This window comes from Prionailurus bengalensis, chromosome A2 (assembly GCF_016509475.1).
Source record: "Prionailurus bengalensis isolate Pbe53 chromosome A2, Fcat_Pben_1.1_paternal_pri, whole genome shotgun sequence".
In the NCBI taxonomy this organism is placed as follows: Eukaryota; Metazoa; Chordata; class Mammalia; order Carnivora; family Felidae; genus Prionailurus; species Prionailurus bengalensis.
Window position 1 is genome coordinate 157410063 of NC_057348.1, and position 18502 is coordinate 157428564.

The 18502-nt window shown below is 43.7% G+C and overlaps 1 protein-coding gene and 1 pseudogene across 1 annotated transcript; both read left to right on the forward strand.

The window, feature by feature from the left end:
• Positions 1-2043: 2043 nt before the first annotated feature.
• On the forward strand, positions 2044-2976 carry LOC122488463 (olfactory receptor 2A1/2A42). Its single transcript, XM_043589798.1, has one exon. The coding sequence runs from the start codon at positions 2044-2046 to the stop codon at positions 2974-2976; it is 933 nt and encodes a 310-aa protein (XP_043445733.1).
• Positions 2977-4577: 1601 nt separating this feature from the next.
• Positions 4578-5635, forward strand: LOC122488356 (annotated as a pseudogene).
• Positions 5636-18502: the final 12867 nt, after the last annotated feature.

Consider the following 18502-nt stretch of genomic DNA (forward strand, 5'->3'; position numbering starts at 1 on the left):
ACCCCCACCTCCACGTTCACTGTGGTTGTCATGTTTCCTCCTCCAGTTCTTCTCATCCATTATGAGTGGATTTGCAAGTTCTAGTTTTCAAGAAGCAGTGTTATTGCTCTTATTTTCGAGTTCCTCAGGGAGCATCTCATTGATTCTCCACTGGAATTAATGACAGCTGGACCAGGGTGGGTTTTTTTTTTTATGTTTATTTATTTTTGAGAGAGAGAGACAGACAGACAGAATCCAAAGCAGGCTCCAGGCTCCGAGCTGCCAGCACAGAACCGTGAGATCATGACCTGAGCTGATGTCCGACACTTAACTGCTTGAGCCACCTGGGCACCCCTGGACCAGGGTCTTAAAACAGCAGCACCTCTCTTTGTTGTAATCCTGGAGAGCCTTTTCTTCAAGAGGCAAGCAGGTACAAGTTTAATCGTTCAGCCTCAAGTTATTTTTGCCCAGTAAAGGCACTGACAAAATGTGTGCACTAGAAAGATGCTGATTTCTACATGGTATATTGCAAACTGTTACTGAGGACATAAGGACAAGCCAACTATTATTTGGTTCATCATCAACTCATAGAAGTCTCAAATACCCACTCGACTGCCAGAGTATTGCTACAGCAATCTGTGAATGACAAATTCACTAAATTATCTCTTTGCCAAAAAAAAAATTAAATTAGCTATCTATCAAGCATTTGGTGATCTTTCTATTGCTGAAGTAAGGCAGAGTTCATTTTTTAGTAAATGGTTGTTTATAATGGTTTTGAATCTCACACAGGGCACGTGATACAAATGCTAAGCCATCACACAAAGAGTGAGTCCTCCAACATGGTGTCATTCCAGGTATGGCCTTTCCTAGTTATATTAGTACCTATATACTAATTAGTACCTGGATTAGTACCTTGAGATCTTGAGATATAGATAGATAGATATAGATATAGATATAGATGATATAGATATAGATATAGATATAAATATAATGTTTCTTTAATTTTTGACAAAGAGAGAGAGCAAGCTGGGGAGGCGCAGAGAGAGAGAGGGAGAGAGAAATCTCAAGCAGACTCCATGCTGTCAGCACAGAACAGAATTCAGGGCTCGGACTCATGAATTGTGAGACCATGACCTGAGCCAAAATCAAGAGTCGGTTGCTCAACTGATGGAGCCAACCTGGTGCCCCTGGATTTGCTTTCTGAATGGGAGTAGAGATGAGGTGAATTACAAATCGTGCATAGAGAACCGCATCTTGACATGTCTTCACACAGATCCATACACACCACAGCCTTCAAATCAAGTGTGAACGCCTGACCTCACACACATTTACACCCTCTGCACACAAAGTCTAGACTCGTGATGCATGAACACTGGGCAGCCTACCGAAACACCAATTCCTACGAAGCTTGTGTGTTATTCAAAACAACTTTTTGGTAAATCAGTAACTGAGAGCCCATCAGTAGATTGCTAAGTGGCCAATTGTCGGTTTGTATCCATCACCCATTGGAAAATATAGTCAGTAGAGCCCATACGTAGCACACCCTCTGATTCCTTGTTAGCAACCTAAACAATCACCAAAAATGCTCCTTCTTTCATGGCATAAACTTCTGTAGAGCACAAAGATGGATCTCCATTGCCAAACGCAGAAGAGCCGATATTTCTGTTGAGAAACCGAATTTTCACATCTCTTCTCGAGGCTCCTCTAATCCTCATGTCTGGAGTTCTTCCAGCACTGATTACCTCTCCACTCCAGCAACTTCTCTGAATAATCCTGGCATGTGCAGCTCCAAGATAATCTGTATTTCGTGGTTACTTTCTTTTCTCTTTTGGCTTGACACTCTTCCTCCCCCTTACGCTGTCATTGGCTTTAGGTAATCTGTCTCCAATGACACAACCCTCTCGTGTAAAACTGGTTGTCAGGTTAAGTGATTAACTTCAGGTGTAACTAGATTGTTAACGTCAAAAGTTTATCTTTTAAAAATGACAGAATGTATACTGCAATGCCTGGATGTTTTTCGACAGTTCTGTCCCAAGTTATCCATTTTATCTTTTTCATAGTGAAATGGAGGAAAATCAGACATCAGTCACAGAGTTCATTCTCCTGGGATTTTGTCTTGACCCAGGGATTCAGATGCTTCTCTTTGGGCTCTTCTCCCTGTTCTATGCCTTCACCCTGCTGGGGAACGGGCTCATCCTGGGGCTCATCTGGCTGGACTCCAGACTGCACACCCCCATGTACTTCTTCCTCTCCCACCTGGCCATCGTTGACATAGCCTATGCCTGCAACACGGTGCCCCAGATGCTGGTAAACCTCCTGAAGCCAGACCAGCCCATCTCCTTTGCTGGCTGCATGATGCAGACCTTTCTTTTCTTGACTTTTGCTCATACTGAATGTCTTCTCCTGGTGGTGATGTCCTATGATCGGTATGTGGCCATCTGCCACCCGCTCCGATATTCTGTCATCATGAGCTGGACAGGCTGCATCATCCTGGTGGTGACTTCCTGGGCATGTGGCTCCCTGCTGGCCCTGGTCCATGTGGTTCTCATCCTGAGGCTGCCCTTCTGCGGGCCTCATGAAATCAACCACTTCTTCTGTGAGATCCTGTCTGTCCTCAAGCTGGCCTGTGCTGACACCTGGCTCAACCAAGTTGTCATCTTTGTTGCCTGTGTGTTTATCTTACTAGGGCCCCTCTGCCTGGTGCTGGTGTCCTACACGCGCATCCTGTTCGCCATCCTGAGGATCCAGTCCGGGGAGGGCCGCAGAAAGGCCTTCTCCACCTGCTCCTCCCACCTCTGCGTGGTGGGGCTTTTCTTTGGAAGCGCCATTGTCATGTACATGGCCCCCAAATCCCACCACCCTGAGGAGCAGCAGAAGATCCTTTTCCTGTTTTACAGTTTTTTCAATCCTATGCTGAACCCAATGATCTACAGCCTGAGGAATGCAGAGGTCAAGGGCGCCCTGAGGAGAGTGCTATACAAGGAAAGTCATTCCTAATTGGAGTGACATTGGAATCCTTAGCCTCAGTAGTCCCCTAGAGCCTTGGGTACTGAGAAACACTAAGCTCATCACTCTTTTTGTATCTGAGACTGGGTAATCCAAGAAACTGCAAAGCACTCCCTTTTTCTGTCTAGAAAGTATTTAGGTTTTATTGCATCATTATATTTAATTCTGTCAAACATATTCTTTCATCTAACTGCATAGTCTGTTAAGAATATCTAGAGGAATAAATTTATCTCATCCCCTGCTGTGGGTTCCAAAAAGTTCAAATAGGCACTCTATCTCTGACTTGGTCAGGTATGTGCAATAACAGCAGAACACAGGCTTTGGCAGACATAGCCACATCAGTGACAATTTTTAAAAATACTGCAGCCACAGAGACTTAGGACCCATTGATACCTTTTTCATTTATACCCCAATTAGGATGTTTTCCATCCGTTGTACTTCCTCTTATAGTCAATGCACCTAAATGCCTACTTAGGTTAAGGGGAAAACTGACTTTGTTGATTCAACCCTGTAATCTGGTTTATCATTTCTGGGGTCAGAAAATAAGTCTACACATGTTCAGCTGGCATCCCAAGGAATTACCCAACGAAATTCCCTTTCCAGTCTGCCCTGAGCTTTTCATGGCTACTTGCTTCTAAACTCTTCTCATCTGCTCAAGAAGAGTATCTGTGATTTTCTATGAATAAACACACACTCTGCACTTAGAAGTTAGCAAGTCCGGGGCACCTGGGTGGCTCAGTCAGTTGAGTGTCCGACTTCGGCTCAGGTCATGATCTCACACTTCGTGGGTTCGAGCCCCGCATCTGGCTCTGTGCTGACAGCTCAGAGCCTGGAGCCTGCTTCGGATTCTGTGTCTCCCTCTCTTTCTGCCCCTCCCCTGCTCACACTCTCGCTCTCTCTAAAAAATAAACATTAAGAAAAGAAGTTAGCAAGTCCTACAACCCAACTCTCAATTATCAGGTGGGGATGGAATGTCTCAAGCAGAGGCAACTGAGTGGGGGGAAAAAGGGTTTTAATAATAATAATAGTAGTCAACATTATTATCACGTACTCTGTGCCATCCACTGCACATATGTAGCTGATTTCAGAGATCACCTCATTTTATCATAAAAACCCATTTCTCATTACCATCCCATTTTACAGATGCAAACATTAAGCAAATGCTAGACCTGGGACCCAACAATCTGACTCCCGAGCCTTCTCTACCTCACACCAAATGTAGTACATCATTATCAATATTATCAACTTCAGAGTAAGACTAATCTATCCCAAGCTAGGATACGTTAAGTGAATGTGGCTTTCTTCTCAGTCTATTTTTGTGCCACAGTGAGGCTGGGGGAGCCAGAGACTATGTATGGAAGGTTTCTTGTCTGGGTTAGTGAGCCCTATGGTCACGGTCACAAAGAACCTTAGGAGTTTCAGAGGAGCACAGAGAGGGTAGGAATGGAGGCTGTTCACACTGAGGTTCTGTTTAGAACTCAGCATGGTGGCAAGACCCGGAACGAAGGCATCTCCACTTTCCCACCACTCACATGATCGTGCACACAGGTGTGCATGCGTGCACACACACTTATGAAGTGCTTACTAAGGTGATGCCTGTTCTACGCACTTTGCAAGTATTGTCTTTTTTTACAGCATTTTAAAAAATGTTTACTTAATTATTTTGAGAGAGGGTGCAAGTGGCAGAGGGGCAGAGACCGTGGGGGAGAGAGAATCCCAAGCAGACTTCACACTCAGCACGGAGCCTAATGCAGGGCTCAACCTCACGACCTCGAGATCATGACCTGAATCGATATCAAGAGTCCAACACTTAACTGACGGAGCCAGCCAGGCACCTCACAAGTATTATCTTTTTGAACCCTCATAACAACTCTATGAGACAGGGACTATTATCAACCACTCTTTGGGTGAGAGAACACAGACACAAAGAGATTAACTTAACCAAAACGTTGCAGCTGATACGCACCTAATCCAGGATCAAACTTAGGTGATCTGACTGCCAAACGGATAGTCATAACCACCCACCAAGTAAAAGTCAAAGAGATTGTGAGGTTCCAGAAGAAGGAAATTGAAGTGGAGAAAGGGAGTAAGAAACTCAACCTCTAGCCAGAGATAGATATCGGGTTCCAGATAAAAAGGGTACTTATGTGTACTAAAGAAGGCAGCTTGAGCCCTTGTCCGGGTGCCGTGCTGTGTGGTGAGCCGCTCTGATCTGTGTTCCCAGACAGGCGGTGCAAGGTCCCCTGCAGTGGGCGCAAGAAGATGGCCACAGCGGTGGCACCCTCCAAATGGGGCAGCGGCCTTATCCAGGTGCATGAGCGGCCCCTGGAGATAATCGAGCCACGTTCGCTGCAGGACGAGCTATTGGGACCTGTCCTGCTGCTGGGCAAGGAGCGACCTGCCAGGCCGGAGGCCTCTAAGTCCGTGTGGTGGTGGTCACGTGGCTCAGACTTCCACAATCTGTGGCTCCATCTCCAAAGCCCTGGTGGCTTATTATCAGAAATATGTGGATGAGGCTTCCAAGAAGGAGGTCAAAGACATCCTCATCCAGGACGACCAGACCCTGCTGGTAGCTGAGCCCCAGCACTGAGAATCCAAAACGTTTGGCATTCCTGGTGCTTGTGCCCACTACCGGAAATCCTACCAATAAACCATCATGATGATCAGGGTTCACCTGTATAATCAGTTGTCATGGGACTTAGGGTTAAAAAAAAAAAAAAGGCAGCTTGACTTTATACTGGACTAAAAAGAAAGGTGAGGAGGTAAAAAAATAATAAGCTGTGATTCCAGGGGTCAGGGATGGAGAAGGGGCCTTTAGACAGGCTGGACAGTAAAACAGAAAACAATGGAAGAGAAAGGTTAACAATGCAGTTTTAAACTGATGGCTCACCAAAATGAAGAACCTTAGAAAGTGTTCTTGTAACTTACCTAAACTGGATGTACTTTGTAATTCCAATATTTCCTAAAACAGTGTTTAATCTGTCTCCTGACAGATGTTGCTGTGCTGAATGGTGACATTCAGTGAGATGCGGTGCAGTGGGCAGGACAAATCGTGAACAGCTGTCATTCTAGGGACGCATCTCACAGGAAAATAGCTCTCCTGGGACAAGTTGGAGCAGCAGGAAAGTGTGGGACAGAGAAACCATGCCCAGGGAGCCACCTGCGTGGACTCCGGACTCTGCAGTGCTCTCCTAAGTTTAGCCCAGGCATCCAGGAAGCCCAAGATCCTGTCCCGGACCCTTAAACACCCACGATTTGTGGCTACAGACAGGGTTCAAGTCCCAGGTCTACTGGTTGCTAGCTGTGCTCTTTCCAGGGCAGTCTTTTAAGACTGCCTGAATCTCTGTCTCCCATCCATCAACCATGCCTAACGAGAGCCGCCTAGGCTGCCCCACAGGACTGCTGAAGGCCTCAAACAAGAGTGGTGCAAATGGATGCATTTTAAAGACTTGCAATACTACACAAACATAAGATATTGCTGTTGTTATTATTATTAACATTAGATCAGAAATTATTCTAATACTGTCAGACTTGCTAAACTTTTGAGCCTGGTACCAAAGCTATCCCCTAGTCAGGAGGAGCACAAGGGGGGAGGAGGTCACCCAAACCTTTGTCCCCAGGGGCTTCTGCATCTCCCCTGTAGCCCTGGAGGGAATAGCCTTTCCCCGAGGCCAGCCTGCAGCCCGGACTCAGGGACCTCTCTGTGAGTCAATTGGCAAAGGCACCATGGGGAAACTCTCTCCCTTTGAACCTGTTCCTGGCCCCTCCACCAAGAAAACATGTGGGACCTTTCCTAAAGCAAAGGAGTCCAGATTTCAGGGTTGTTTTGTTTTTGTTTTTGTTTTTTCAGATTTGTTTTTGATTTCCAACATGTGCCATCTCTAATCTGGGATTTAAAGGACCTTTCTCAATTATGTGTCCTCTCTTCTCAAGAGAAGAACAAGAATCTGCCCATCTCTTCATCCCCAAGATCCGAGCACCCTTAACATACTCACCTGATAGGTAAATAAAGGACAATTTATCCATTTGCCTCACTTCCGAAATTTCAGCGTTGAACTATCTTCTGGTTTCTACCCTTCTTTACCTGCCTCAAATGGCAGCTTATAGTATAGTGGAAGTTTAACTGTAGCTGGTAATTATTGAGCACTTACTATAGGTAGACGTGACATAAAATGCTTTAATATGATCTTCACATCAAATCTGTGGAGGGAGCACTGCTACTGTCTTTACATAACAATGAGGAAATAAAGTTTAGAGAAATGAATTAATTCACCCAGGGTCACAAAATTATTCACTGGTGGAACTACAAGCCAAGACTAGGCCGTCTGGTTTTAGATCAGCTCCGAACTGCTCTTTTGTAGCAGATCCGCTGATGCCCACAACCTGAGTGCCTGGCATCAGAACTGTTCATAGTACGTACTTAGTAAACTTCAATGGAATGAACGAACAAATATTCATTGCGTTTAGATTTCTACCTATAATATATGGGCCTGGGGATGGGTTACCCTTCATTCCTCTAATTTAGGATATCTTTTATTCATTTATTTTGACAGAGAGAGAGAGAGAGAGAGAGCAAGCAGAAGAGTGGCAGAGAGCCACACTTAACCGACTGACCACCCAGGCGTCCCTAAGTTAGGGTATCTTCTAGTCCATCAGATGTATCCAACCCTTGCTTTTAGTATATTCTTACATGATGGACATTAATAATTAAGAATATGTTGATGCTCTAAGATTACAGAGAAGAAAGGGAAAAATTAGGATAGAAACATAGCACTAAATATCAAAAGTCCTGGGGGTGCTTACTTATTTCTATCGCAGGAAGCAGTGGTCTCAAAGGAATGTGCCGCACTGCCATGCCTGTGATTCTGGAAGGCCAGGATGATCCTGGTGCCAGATGGGGAGCCATGTGAGGGTGTTGCCCTTGAAAACTGGCAAGAGGGTGGAGGCGATTGCGGGCAGTAACCACTGGAAATGATAGGGTGGGGATCTGTGCTTGGTGGCTTCACTTGCCGCCTGGAATTAGCACCTGCAGCATCTTTGGCATGTGGACCAGGGATTGCCAACCGCCAACCTACGGGATTGTTGTTTACTATTTGCTGTGAGTATAAAGTATCCGTGTTAAATATGGGTTGTCGAGGGCAGAATTTTGTCTGAAAGGAGGGCAGGAATGTAGTCCCACTGGATGAAAACATGACTCTTCCCCCAACTAGCAGGGCAGGGTCTTACTCTCCGCGCTTTCCTGACAAACTTTATTGGTTCATTTTGATTTATCTTTTTTTAATCAGTGTTTCTCTGTTTTTTGTTTTAATTTTTACTTTTGAAATCGTTTGATCGCAAAAGGAGGCGGATCCTTGAACACGTCTGGATTTAGTCCACACGGCGCTGGCTCAGAGTTGGGATGGGTGGGTTCTCAGCTCCCTGCACTAACTCACTGTGTTAGAAAAGTTGCCTAACTCCTCTGGCCTTCAGTTTCCTCATCTATAAAATGAAACGTTGAGCTAGACGATCTTTAAGAGTCTTTCTTATTTTCTAGTTTTCTGTCCCTTGGTTGATTTCCTCTCATTTCATTGGAATTTGGATTTTCATTTTTTCAGAGGAGTAAAAATTAAGTTCCACGTGAAGAAAATGAAATGGACTCAAAGATAACCACATGTCCTGGGCCTTAAACATCGTAGGAACTCAAGAGTAACTGCCCGAGTCAGTAAGTGAGTTGAATACTTTAGTGCTCTCTTGAAACTGCATAATAGGAAGTGAAATGCCTACTCTTTAGAAAAGGAAGTTTTATTAGCCTTCTTGGATCTTATTAAATAGAACTTTCATTGGGAAAGATTCTAGAACCAGAAATCAAACTTTGTATCTAATTTGGTATTTCTGTTGCCCACATTGTAAGTAATTGTTGTATCTTGTACTTATCGAGCACTTACTAAGTGTCAGGCATTGTACGGAGATATACGCGTTATTATCTCACCCAAATTTCATGACGATTCTGAGTTTAATGAGCTGAGTGCTTTTTATTGCACTCATAAAAAAAGAAAGAAAGAGAGAGAGAGAGAAAGAAAGAAGGAAAGAAAGAAAGACACAGAGACTGAGAGCTTTCCTGTGATTACAAGTACGTGACAGCTGGGGCTCTAATCCAGGTCGGCCTGACTCCAGAAACCACACCCACCGCCACTAAGCACAGGGCCTCTCTGTAGCCTAGACCCAGGGAATCTTTTTCTGTCAATTGTTAGGTAACATTCAAGAAAATCAGCCTGAATGTTCTGAAAACCCATAAAAAAAAAAAAAAAGATAAAAATAGAGCTAGCAGAGTTTTCAATACCTATATAATGAACAAAACAGTAATATACACATCGGTTTTTTAACTGAGCAAAAATTACGTAGATATAAGTGGAGACAAATGAGCCATGCACTGTAGAACAAGTAAAAACCACTCGTGAATGCGATGATAGATGTACAGGCTCTCTAGTAATTAGAGGAACAAATCTTAAAGCATGAGATACCATTTTTTGCCTGTTAAATGGGACTAAAATAAAAAGATGAATATTTTCCAATGTTGCTGAGCATGTGGGCGATAGTCTGGATGGCAATATAAATTGATTCAGTGATAATTTGGGAATATATCTTCAAAAATTAAAGTTTGCACTCCTTTTAATGCAGCAACTCCAATTCTAGGAACGTATCCTACAGAGATATTCATATATATGTGCAAAATATATACATGTACATTTATTTTAAATGGAAGCATTATTTACAATAGTGAATGTCACTAACAAACTAATATCCTTTGGTACTGAGTTTGTTAAATAAAACATTATAAATCTATACTTTTTTTTTTCAAATCCAGTATTATTAAAACTATTTGGCAATTTTCGTAGCAGTACAAAGCCTTTGACCAGGACCACTGGACACATTAGACATGAGTTTATGTTTTTGGGTTTGGTGTGGTTTTGGGTGCATGTACTTCTTCTAAATCTGCTGCCCTTCCTTCCATTACCAAACGGCAAAGTGCCTTATTTCTCTGTCCACAATATTCTACAAAGTATACTAACAACATCTACATTTAGTCCTCCAAGTAACAAGGCAGGCATTTGGTATCTGGGGATTCTTGTTTTTTAAATAAGGTTTATCCCTCTAATGTCCAGAGAAGATTCTCATAAAATAAGTGAGTAAAAGAAGTCATATTGTTATAGTACTTTCTCATTCATGTAGAGAAAAAGGGGTGTGTGTGTGTGTGTGTGTGTGTGTTTACGGGCATATTAAGGTACAGGAAAATGTTCAAAATGATAAACATTAAAATGTTAAAGAAGATGACTCTCAAAATGGGAAATGTGCTATGGAAAATAATACTACATTATTATAAAAATTTAAGGTAATCAAGTGTTAGTGTCACAATTTTTATTTTTTAAGTTTATTTTTTTGAGGGAGACAGAGCACGAGTCAGGGAGGGGCAGAGAGAGAGAGGGAGAGAGAGAATCCCAAGCAGGTTCCATGCTCTAAGTGTGGAGCCTAACTTGAGATCATGACTTGAGCCAAAACCAGGAGTCAGACACTTAAAGACTGAGCCACCCAGGTGCCCCAGTGTTGCAATTTAAAAGAAAAAAGGTGGGGGGGAGGACTCAGGTCCTTACACCTTGTGGCTCCCAAAGTTGTCCCGTATGTTGGAAGGAGAAAAAGCCTGGAGGCTTTAGTGGGCCTGACCTCCAAGTGGACTGGGTATTTTTGCTCACATCCCATTGGCTAAAACTTGGTCATAGGGTCCTACAAAGACGCAAAGCAGTCTGGGAGATACAGTCTCCATATGTACCTGGGAATAAGAGAAAACTACTTTGGTAAACATCTAGCAGTCTCTGCCACAAGTACTCAGAGGGTCTGAGTTTCTAGCCCTGTGGCCCTTCAGGACCACAGTGAAACTCTAAAGGGTACTGAGAGAAGAAATAGAGACGTGTGATCTTCCTCCACAGATCTTGGATAGCAGCACTCCCACTGATCTATACAATCGATGTTTTTATTTTCAATTTTATGTGAAACACCACCCAGATAGAGTTTTAAGACAAATTCCCCGGGACCCACTCCAGTACAGACATTCCAGACTGCTCCTGCTCCCCAGATCACTTCCTGAGGGTCTCAGGGCGGGTATCAGCCCTGAAGCATCGAATTGCAATGGGGTGGGTAATCCTGTAAACCTGGGTTTAGGTATGCCACAATCAGATGGACACTGTTGTGCTTCCCCATCTATACAATGGCGATGAGATACGACCACCCTGTCTGTTCCAAGGGGATGTTGTGAGCTTCAGAAAAGGTGATATACCTGTCAATACTTTTTAAACTGAAAAGAAGTACTAAACATTGTTCTTAGTCCTATAGCATAGATTCATCAATTCTTTTCTCTCACCTTTATTTTCCCCTTCCCTGCATTCTCTCTGTATTTTTTAACTGACCCTCTTGCAAGGAGATCAAGGACAGTGCAGCTCTAAGGAAGATATCAGAGAAGAGCCAAAGGAAAGTGTCTGAACAAAAGATGTAACTGGGCAAAAGGGCAGTTTTCAGAGACTGAAATTGTAGCCAACCCCAAGTTAGACAGGTTTATGATCCTTCTTATCCAGAAAGCAGGTTGTTATAGGAATAGGAGATTGGACAGCTGATACTTTAAGAGGGTGGGAAGAATGGAAAGGCTGCATTTCTTGCTATCCAAAATGATGCCTCCAAGGCACAAGGTGTTGGCATTGAACCTGAAGAGCAGAAGGAAGTAATGACTGAAGTTGGTTATGAGGCAAAGTTCTAAGGGACTGAATGTTCCAGAGCGCATAACCAGCATGCCTGGGTTGTTCGATCTTTCTCCATCAGGTCCAGCAGAACAAATTGTTAGTGTGTGTGCAGGGGGAATACTTCTGTGGGCTGTGGCAATGCCACTGATAGAGTAATGTGACCTCGTGGACTATTTGCAGAAGCCAACACCTATTCGGTATGATTTCAGAGGCATCCTGGGCTTATAGTGATCTCTCCCTGCTGCCTTCAGATACTCGGAATTTCTTTAGCAAGACCATCTTTTGTTTCACAATCACAAACTTAATATACGGATGCACATACCCATGCTGCGTTGTGAATCACAGGCACCAGGGGACCTGTTTGGATAAGAGAGTCCCAGATACCTAAAGAGAGTGGGGAGTGAGGGAGTCTGGGATCCCCCTGCCATGTCACCTAGTTTACGTCTTCTGAAACCTGTGTCCACACCAGACTTTTAGCTACCCTTTCAGTCTCTGAAAACTGCCGGGAAACTTAGGAAATGGCCAAAACAAAACAAAGCAAATACAAGCTAAGTTCCGCCAGTAGAGGGCTGATTAAGTAAAGACCAGTACCTCCGGGCAATGGAATGCCCTGCCATTTTTAACAAACAAAAAGCAATATGGATGTTCTCCGTAACTTATATAGAGAAATCTCCAAGATACCTTGAGAAAAGTAAGGGTAATAGGAAAAGGGGTAAATACCCTATACCTGTATGTGGTTCTACGTGCATAAAATAATTCTGGAGGAGTACTTAAGAAAACAAGCAGAGGGACTGCAACCTGATGATGGCAGCAAGCAGGAGCATATTCATACTGAAGCTTATAAAATTTGAGGCAGCTCCTTTAAGAAAAAGAATAATTTATGACTACAACATTAGTTGAGAGCCTCGGAGTGGGCCCTTGGTAGGGGCTCTGAAGCTTGATGCTCTCTGTAACACGTGGTAAGTCCCACACTGAGGACAAGCAGGAGAGAGAGAAGTCAAAGAATGCTTCGAAAGCTGCTAGAAATCTGAGCCATTTGTACCTGTTCACGAAACTAAATTAAAAAACCAAAAATCAGTGCCTCTACCAATGCAGCTTTGGAGAAAGAGAACCGATTAGGTGACCAAGCCCTGTGAAAAATGTGACTTCATGGAATCAAATTCATAACAAGAAAGTCATGAAAACCGTCGCGGTAACTATCTGAAAGATCGCATTTCATCTGGCAGGTTGGCAAAGATCAGAAAGTTTTAATAACACGAAGCGAGGGCGTGACGTTATCATACATTGCCTCAGTTTGGCCTGAATGACCTCCACGGAGAATGAGTTGCCACGGCCTCACACGATTACAGATGCACATCCCATGTGACCCAGCATTTCCGCTTCCAGGAATATACCTTACAGGTGGGACGGCACGTGTGCACAGCAACGAAAGCCAAAGTTACCCACTGCACCATTGTTTGTACTGCCCTACTACTGGAACTGCCTCCGGAGGAGCCTGCCTAGATCACTTAGGCCACCTGCCTTCAATAGAATATTGCACAGCTGAAAAATAAACCAGGAAGCTCTTTAGGTACTGATATTGTAAAACACTCTTTATATTTTTAAGCAAAACACTCAGGTTTCAAAACACATCGTGGGCTACCACTGACGTAATGTATCTCCTCTAAGCACAGAATGTTTTGGGGAAGCATTTCACAAACAACTTGCCACATTGGAGGGACCGGGGACAGGGAGCTGGTTGGCCGGTGAACAGGTGTGAAAGGAAAACTTTTGTGCTTTTAAATGTTGAAACATGTCACGGTGCAACTTTTTCAACATATGATTTTTGAAAAAGTGAAAACACATTTTTTAAAAATTCTGCGATTCACTTCAAACTGTTGCGAAGCCTGAGGCTGCTCAAGGGTGGGCTGTTGAAGTCCCAAACTTTCACAGATGCAGATGTCAGAGGCAGGCCAAACCAGGGTAAAGAAAGATTTGAGAAGATTGGGCATTCTTCCCTCTCCACTGGAGTGTAGAGCACTCGCATTTCAAAGTCTCATTAGTTATTCAATGAGCCAATGAATTTATGACTCTAAATGAAACATATTCCTGGGGATTATTTGTTTAGTGGACCCAATTAGATTTCTAGGAAATGTTTCTGGAAGTTCCTGGCAGCTATGAATTCTTCTCTGAGCTCCCCATTACAGAGCATTAGCTCTTTAAAGATTAAGGGACCTCCTCTTTCCAACTCAGGGAGGAGACGGAAAAGGGCCATGACAGCCAGTGTTTCTGCCTTTATTTTTCTTTATTTTCTTTGGGGATTTATAGCTGCTTTGCTAAATTCAAAGAAGACAGGATCCTTTGGCAAATGGTTAAAAACCAAACCTGAGGACCCAGCCTTAAAGAAGTCTGAAACGGGGAGAATACTGGATCCTACCTATGTGTCATTATTTCTGAAAACAAGAATGCTGTCACGGATGGAGAGCTGCTAACTCAGCCATCAAAGACTGAGGATACATGAGATACTTTTTGTTACCCATAAACTGTGGACTCCAGGAATGATTTGGAGCCAGGAATGAGTTTTGGGATTGATTTGTTTTCTTTATCTTTTCCTTCCTTCCTTCCTTCCTTCTTTTTTTTTTAGAAGAGTAAGGTTTCCAGAACAAAACTCCGTGATCTAAAGCATTTATTTCCACAAGATGGTGCTATAACTTCTGCCACGGAAGACGCTCACACTTCCTTCAGGAGCTAGAACTCCAAAATCTACTTTTGACGGGAACCAAATCTCTGTTCTGGTGGAGGTAGATTTGGGCCGAGAGGGTAAAGGTTGTGCGGGCACGAATGCCTTCCTCCACCTCCACACGTCCCCGAGTGGATGTCTCAAGGCTCCTTCAGCCCCGCCTTTCCCAAAGTGCTGCTCTTAACACTGTGAGGCGTGTATGTGTGTCAGGAATGGAACCTGGGTATTAAGGAGTGACACACGTGTCCCCAGTCCTGGAAACGTATCTCCCACAGCCACCCACACTGTGTCCCCAGAGGCAGCTCAAGACTCAGCTCTTCGGGAGGGCTTTCCCTACCCCTCTGGCTCACATTAATCATCCTTGCCTTTGAGTCTCCCTGGCATTATTATTTTTACCTCTCTTAGGGCTTGTTAGAGATTGCTTTAGAATATTATTTTACCATTTCCATGTAAGTTGCCCAAATTCTTTTGAGACAGAGTGCACGTCCTAATTGCCTTTTGTACATCCCATATATAACAGCAAGCATTCTACCCTGAATTTATGCACAGTTAATGAGACTGTGAACACAGACAATCTAAAGTAAGTGTTCAGTAACCTTGGTGGGAGGCTTGAATAATTGGGAGGGATGCCAGCCCCCGTTGGCCACCGCCTAGGACCTAGGACTCTGATCTCATAAGTCACAACCTCTCTGAAGCTGTTTTTGTTTGTTTTTGAATGTGAGCTTTTATCTTATTTAAAAAAATTTTTTTAATGTTTATTTATTTTGAGAGAGAGCGTGCGAGCAAGTGGGGGGAGGGGCAGAGACAGGGAAAGAATCCCAAGCAGGCTCTGCGCTGTCAGTGTGGAGCCTGACAAGGGTTCAGTCTGACAAACCATGAGGTCATGACCTGAGCCAAAGAGATGGACAGTTAACTGACTGAGCCATCCAAGGGCCCCCTGACGCTGTTTGATCGTCTCTAGAAGGATAGGATTAAACTGTCTTCCTAACTCTTTTTCTTTTTTTATTTTTTTCTTTTCAAGTTTTTATTTCAATTCCAGTTAGTTAACCTACAATGTAACATTAGTTTCAGGTGTAGAATCTAGTGATAAATCTTTTTTCCTTTTCTTTGTTTTTTAAATATTTGTTTATTTATTTGAGAGAGAGAGAGAACCAGCAGGCCAGGGAGAGGGACGGAGGAAGAGAGAGAGAGAGAGAGAGAGAGAGAGGGAGAGGGAGACAGAGAATATCTTAAGCAGGCTCCACGCTGAGCATGGGAGCCCAATGTGGGGTTTGACCCCACAACCCTGAGATCATGACCTGAGCTGAAATCAAGAGTTGGACGCTCCACCGACTGAGCCACCCAGGTGCCCCTGTTTTTCTTTTTAATGTTTTGCCTCTCTGACTTTAATGTCTTCAGTCTCCCTGCCTTGAGGGGGCCATGAAGGCAAGTATATTTGTATCATAAGAAAAATAGAAGAATGTTCCCACTAAAGTGAATGCCATCTCCCTTTCTATTCATTTTTATTTTCATCTCCATTTTTATGTCTTGGGTTGTGCCTCTGTGCCTCAGCAATGAAGACAGTGCCACGGTGATACAGGGCTCTCTCGTTTGTTACCGCAACCTCTCCCCAGGGGGGTACGGCAGGTGCGTGGAAGCCTATGTGTGCAGTGACAACAGGCTACCCTGGGTTTCACTATTATAAACAGGTGTGTGCACAGGGAGGTGCCTGCGTGGCTCCGTCAGTTGAGCAGCCGACTCTTTCCTTTGGCTCAGGTCAGGATCTCATGGTTCATGGGTTCGAGTCCCACATTTGGTTCCACGCTGACAGCACAGAGCCTGCTTGGAATCCTCTCCCTCCCCCTCTCTCTGCCTCTTCCCCTCCTATGTGCTTTGGCTCTCTCCCTCAAAATAAATAAATAAAATACTTAAATAAATTAAAAAAAAACAAAATAAATAAATACTTAAAAAAAGAAGTACATGTATATAGAAGAAGTACAGAAGTACTGAGCCTGGGTGGCTCAGTCAGTTAAGCATCCAACTTGATCTCAGCTCAGGTTTTGATCTCAGGGTCATGAATTCAAGCCCCATGTTGGGCTTCACGCTGGGCATGAAGCCTACTTAAAACAAAAAAAGTACAGGTATATAGAGTTTATAAATAAATAAGCACTTGTATATTGGAGGTGCCTGTTGAATTTTTTTTTAATAGAAGGTAGGATAAAAGAAGTTTTAAGACCACTGCTACAGATCAGAAGGTCTCCGTTATCATTACGTATCCAAATCAGCAAGGAGCTATTTTTCAACCGTTCTTCTTGACCCACACCTACAGAATTGAAACTCCAAATATTTTGAGCAAAGGCAAATTCATAAAGTTCGTCAGGTGATTGTTGACCGAAACCTCTGGTAAAGAACCACTGCTTTCACATCACGGTTCCCAAATCTGGCTTCTTGTCTTAATCACAGGGGGGCCCTTAAACAATAGCAAACAAAAAAATCGTTCCCGGAGATTTTGCCGATTTGCCAGGTTTAGAAACCATGGCGATAGAACCAGAACTCCTCTGAATGGATGGCATCGATTTTAGTCTCTTTGCAAAAATGGATCATCCCCATCCCCATCCTCATATTTATCTTCCAAGAATCTTGGGTGGAGAACTTCTGAAACATCCCCAAACCAAACACATGCCAAAACAGAAGACAATGAGTAATGGCACTTCTGGGGACGGCTTACTGCGATGTGGGACGGGACCCTGCCGCCTCTCCACCACGGCCGGCCGTCCCTCTCCCATCGTTGTGACCATTCTGTGGAAACACCTGGTCATTCTCAGTATTTACGAGGCATTTTAGAGACTCAATTTAATAAGATGGAGAGGCATATCTCTTTTCCTCTGATACATGCACCAAGCTAAAGATATGCTTACAGGAGAAATTTAAAAAACTATGAGCCTCCAGGGACCTGGGGAGAGTGAGAAGTCAGGTAGCTAGATGATGAGGGGGCTTGTAAGCCACACACGTTACTGAGTTTGAACTTTATACTTTCAGAGATGGCGCTCCTCTGAAGGGTTTTGTTCAGTTTTGTGAGGTATGATTGACAAATGAAAGTTGTAAATATTTAAGGTATACAACTTGATGTTTTGACATTTGTATACTTTTTTTTTTCTGAGAGTGCATGTGCGTGGGTGGGGAGGGGCAGGAGAGGGAGAATCCTAAGCCAGCTCCACACTCAGCACGGAGCCCTACTAGAGACTCAATCCCACGACTGTGAGATCATGACCTGAGCCTAAATCAAGAGTAGGATGCTTAACTGAGCCACCCAGGTGTCCCATGATATTTGTATTGAAATGATCCCCACAATCCAGCCACATAACATATCCATCACCTTCCACAGTTAACATTTTCTTTTTCTTCTCTGCCATTTCTTCACCATACCTCACGTGAAGTCCACACTCCTCACCCTTCCCTGAACAGAATGTGCTCTGTGCTATGTTCGCATATCCCATTTCCGCTGCGGGCATGCCTTTCCTCTATTCCCTCTCTACCAGGCACAGAGTACTTTTTTAGGACAAGTCAACTCAAACAGCACCTTATTCATTAGGGTTTCTCTTATTCCCCAAGCAGTGCTCTGTCCTTTTTGTCTACCATCACACCTTGTCTATATCTTAACACTTATACTCTCCTATCATCATTTGCTACATGTTTCTCTCCTTGATTAGATTGAGAGCTCCTCTCCTTGGGGCAGAGACTTGGTCTTTGTATATCTGGTTTTCGAGAAATGCATATTGAGTAAATGAACTTTTTTAAATGAATGAGTTCATTAGTATTTATACCTTGAATAACACCAAATTTAGGCTAGTTCAAATGTGCAAAGGTGGAGAGAAAAATAAAGGGGGGAGGTGCCTAGGCGGCTCAGTTGGTTGAGGTCTGACTCTTGATTGCAGATCAGGTCATGATCCCAGGGTCATGGGATCCAGCCCCGTGCCGAACTCTGAGCCGAGCGTGGAGCCTGTTAAAGATTCTCTGTCTTTCTCTGTCTCTCTCCCACCCCTCTGCCCCTCTC

Excerpts from the sequence above, each read along its gene's own strand:
- LOC122488463 (XM_043589798.1), top strand. The coding sequence starts at position 2,044 with ATGGAGGAAAATCAGACATCAGTCACAGAGTTCATTCTCCTGGGATTT.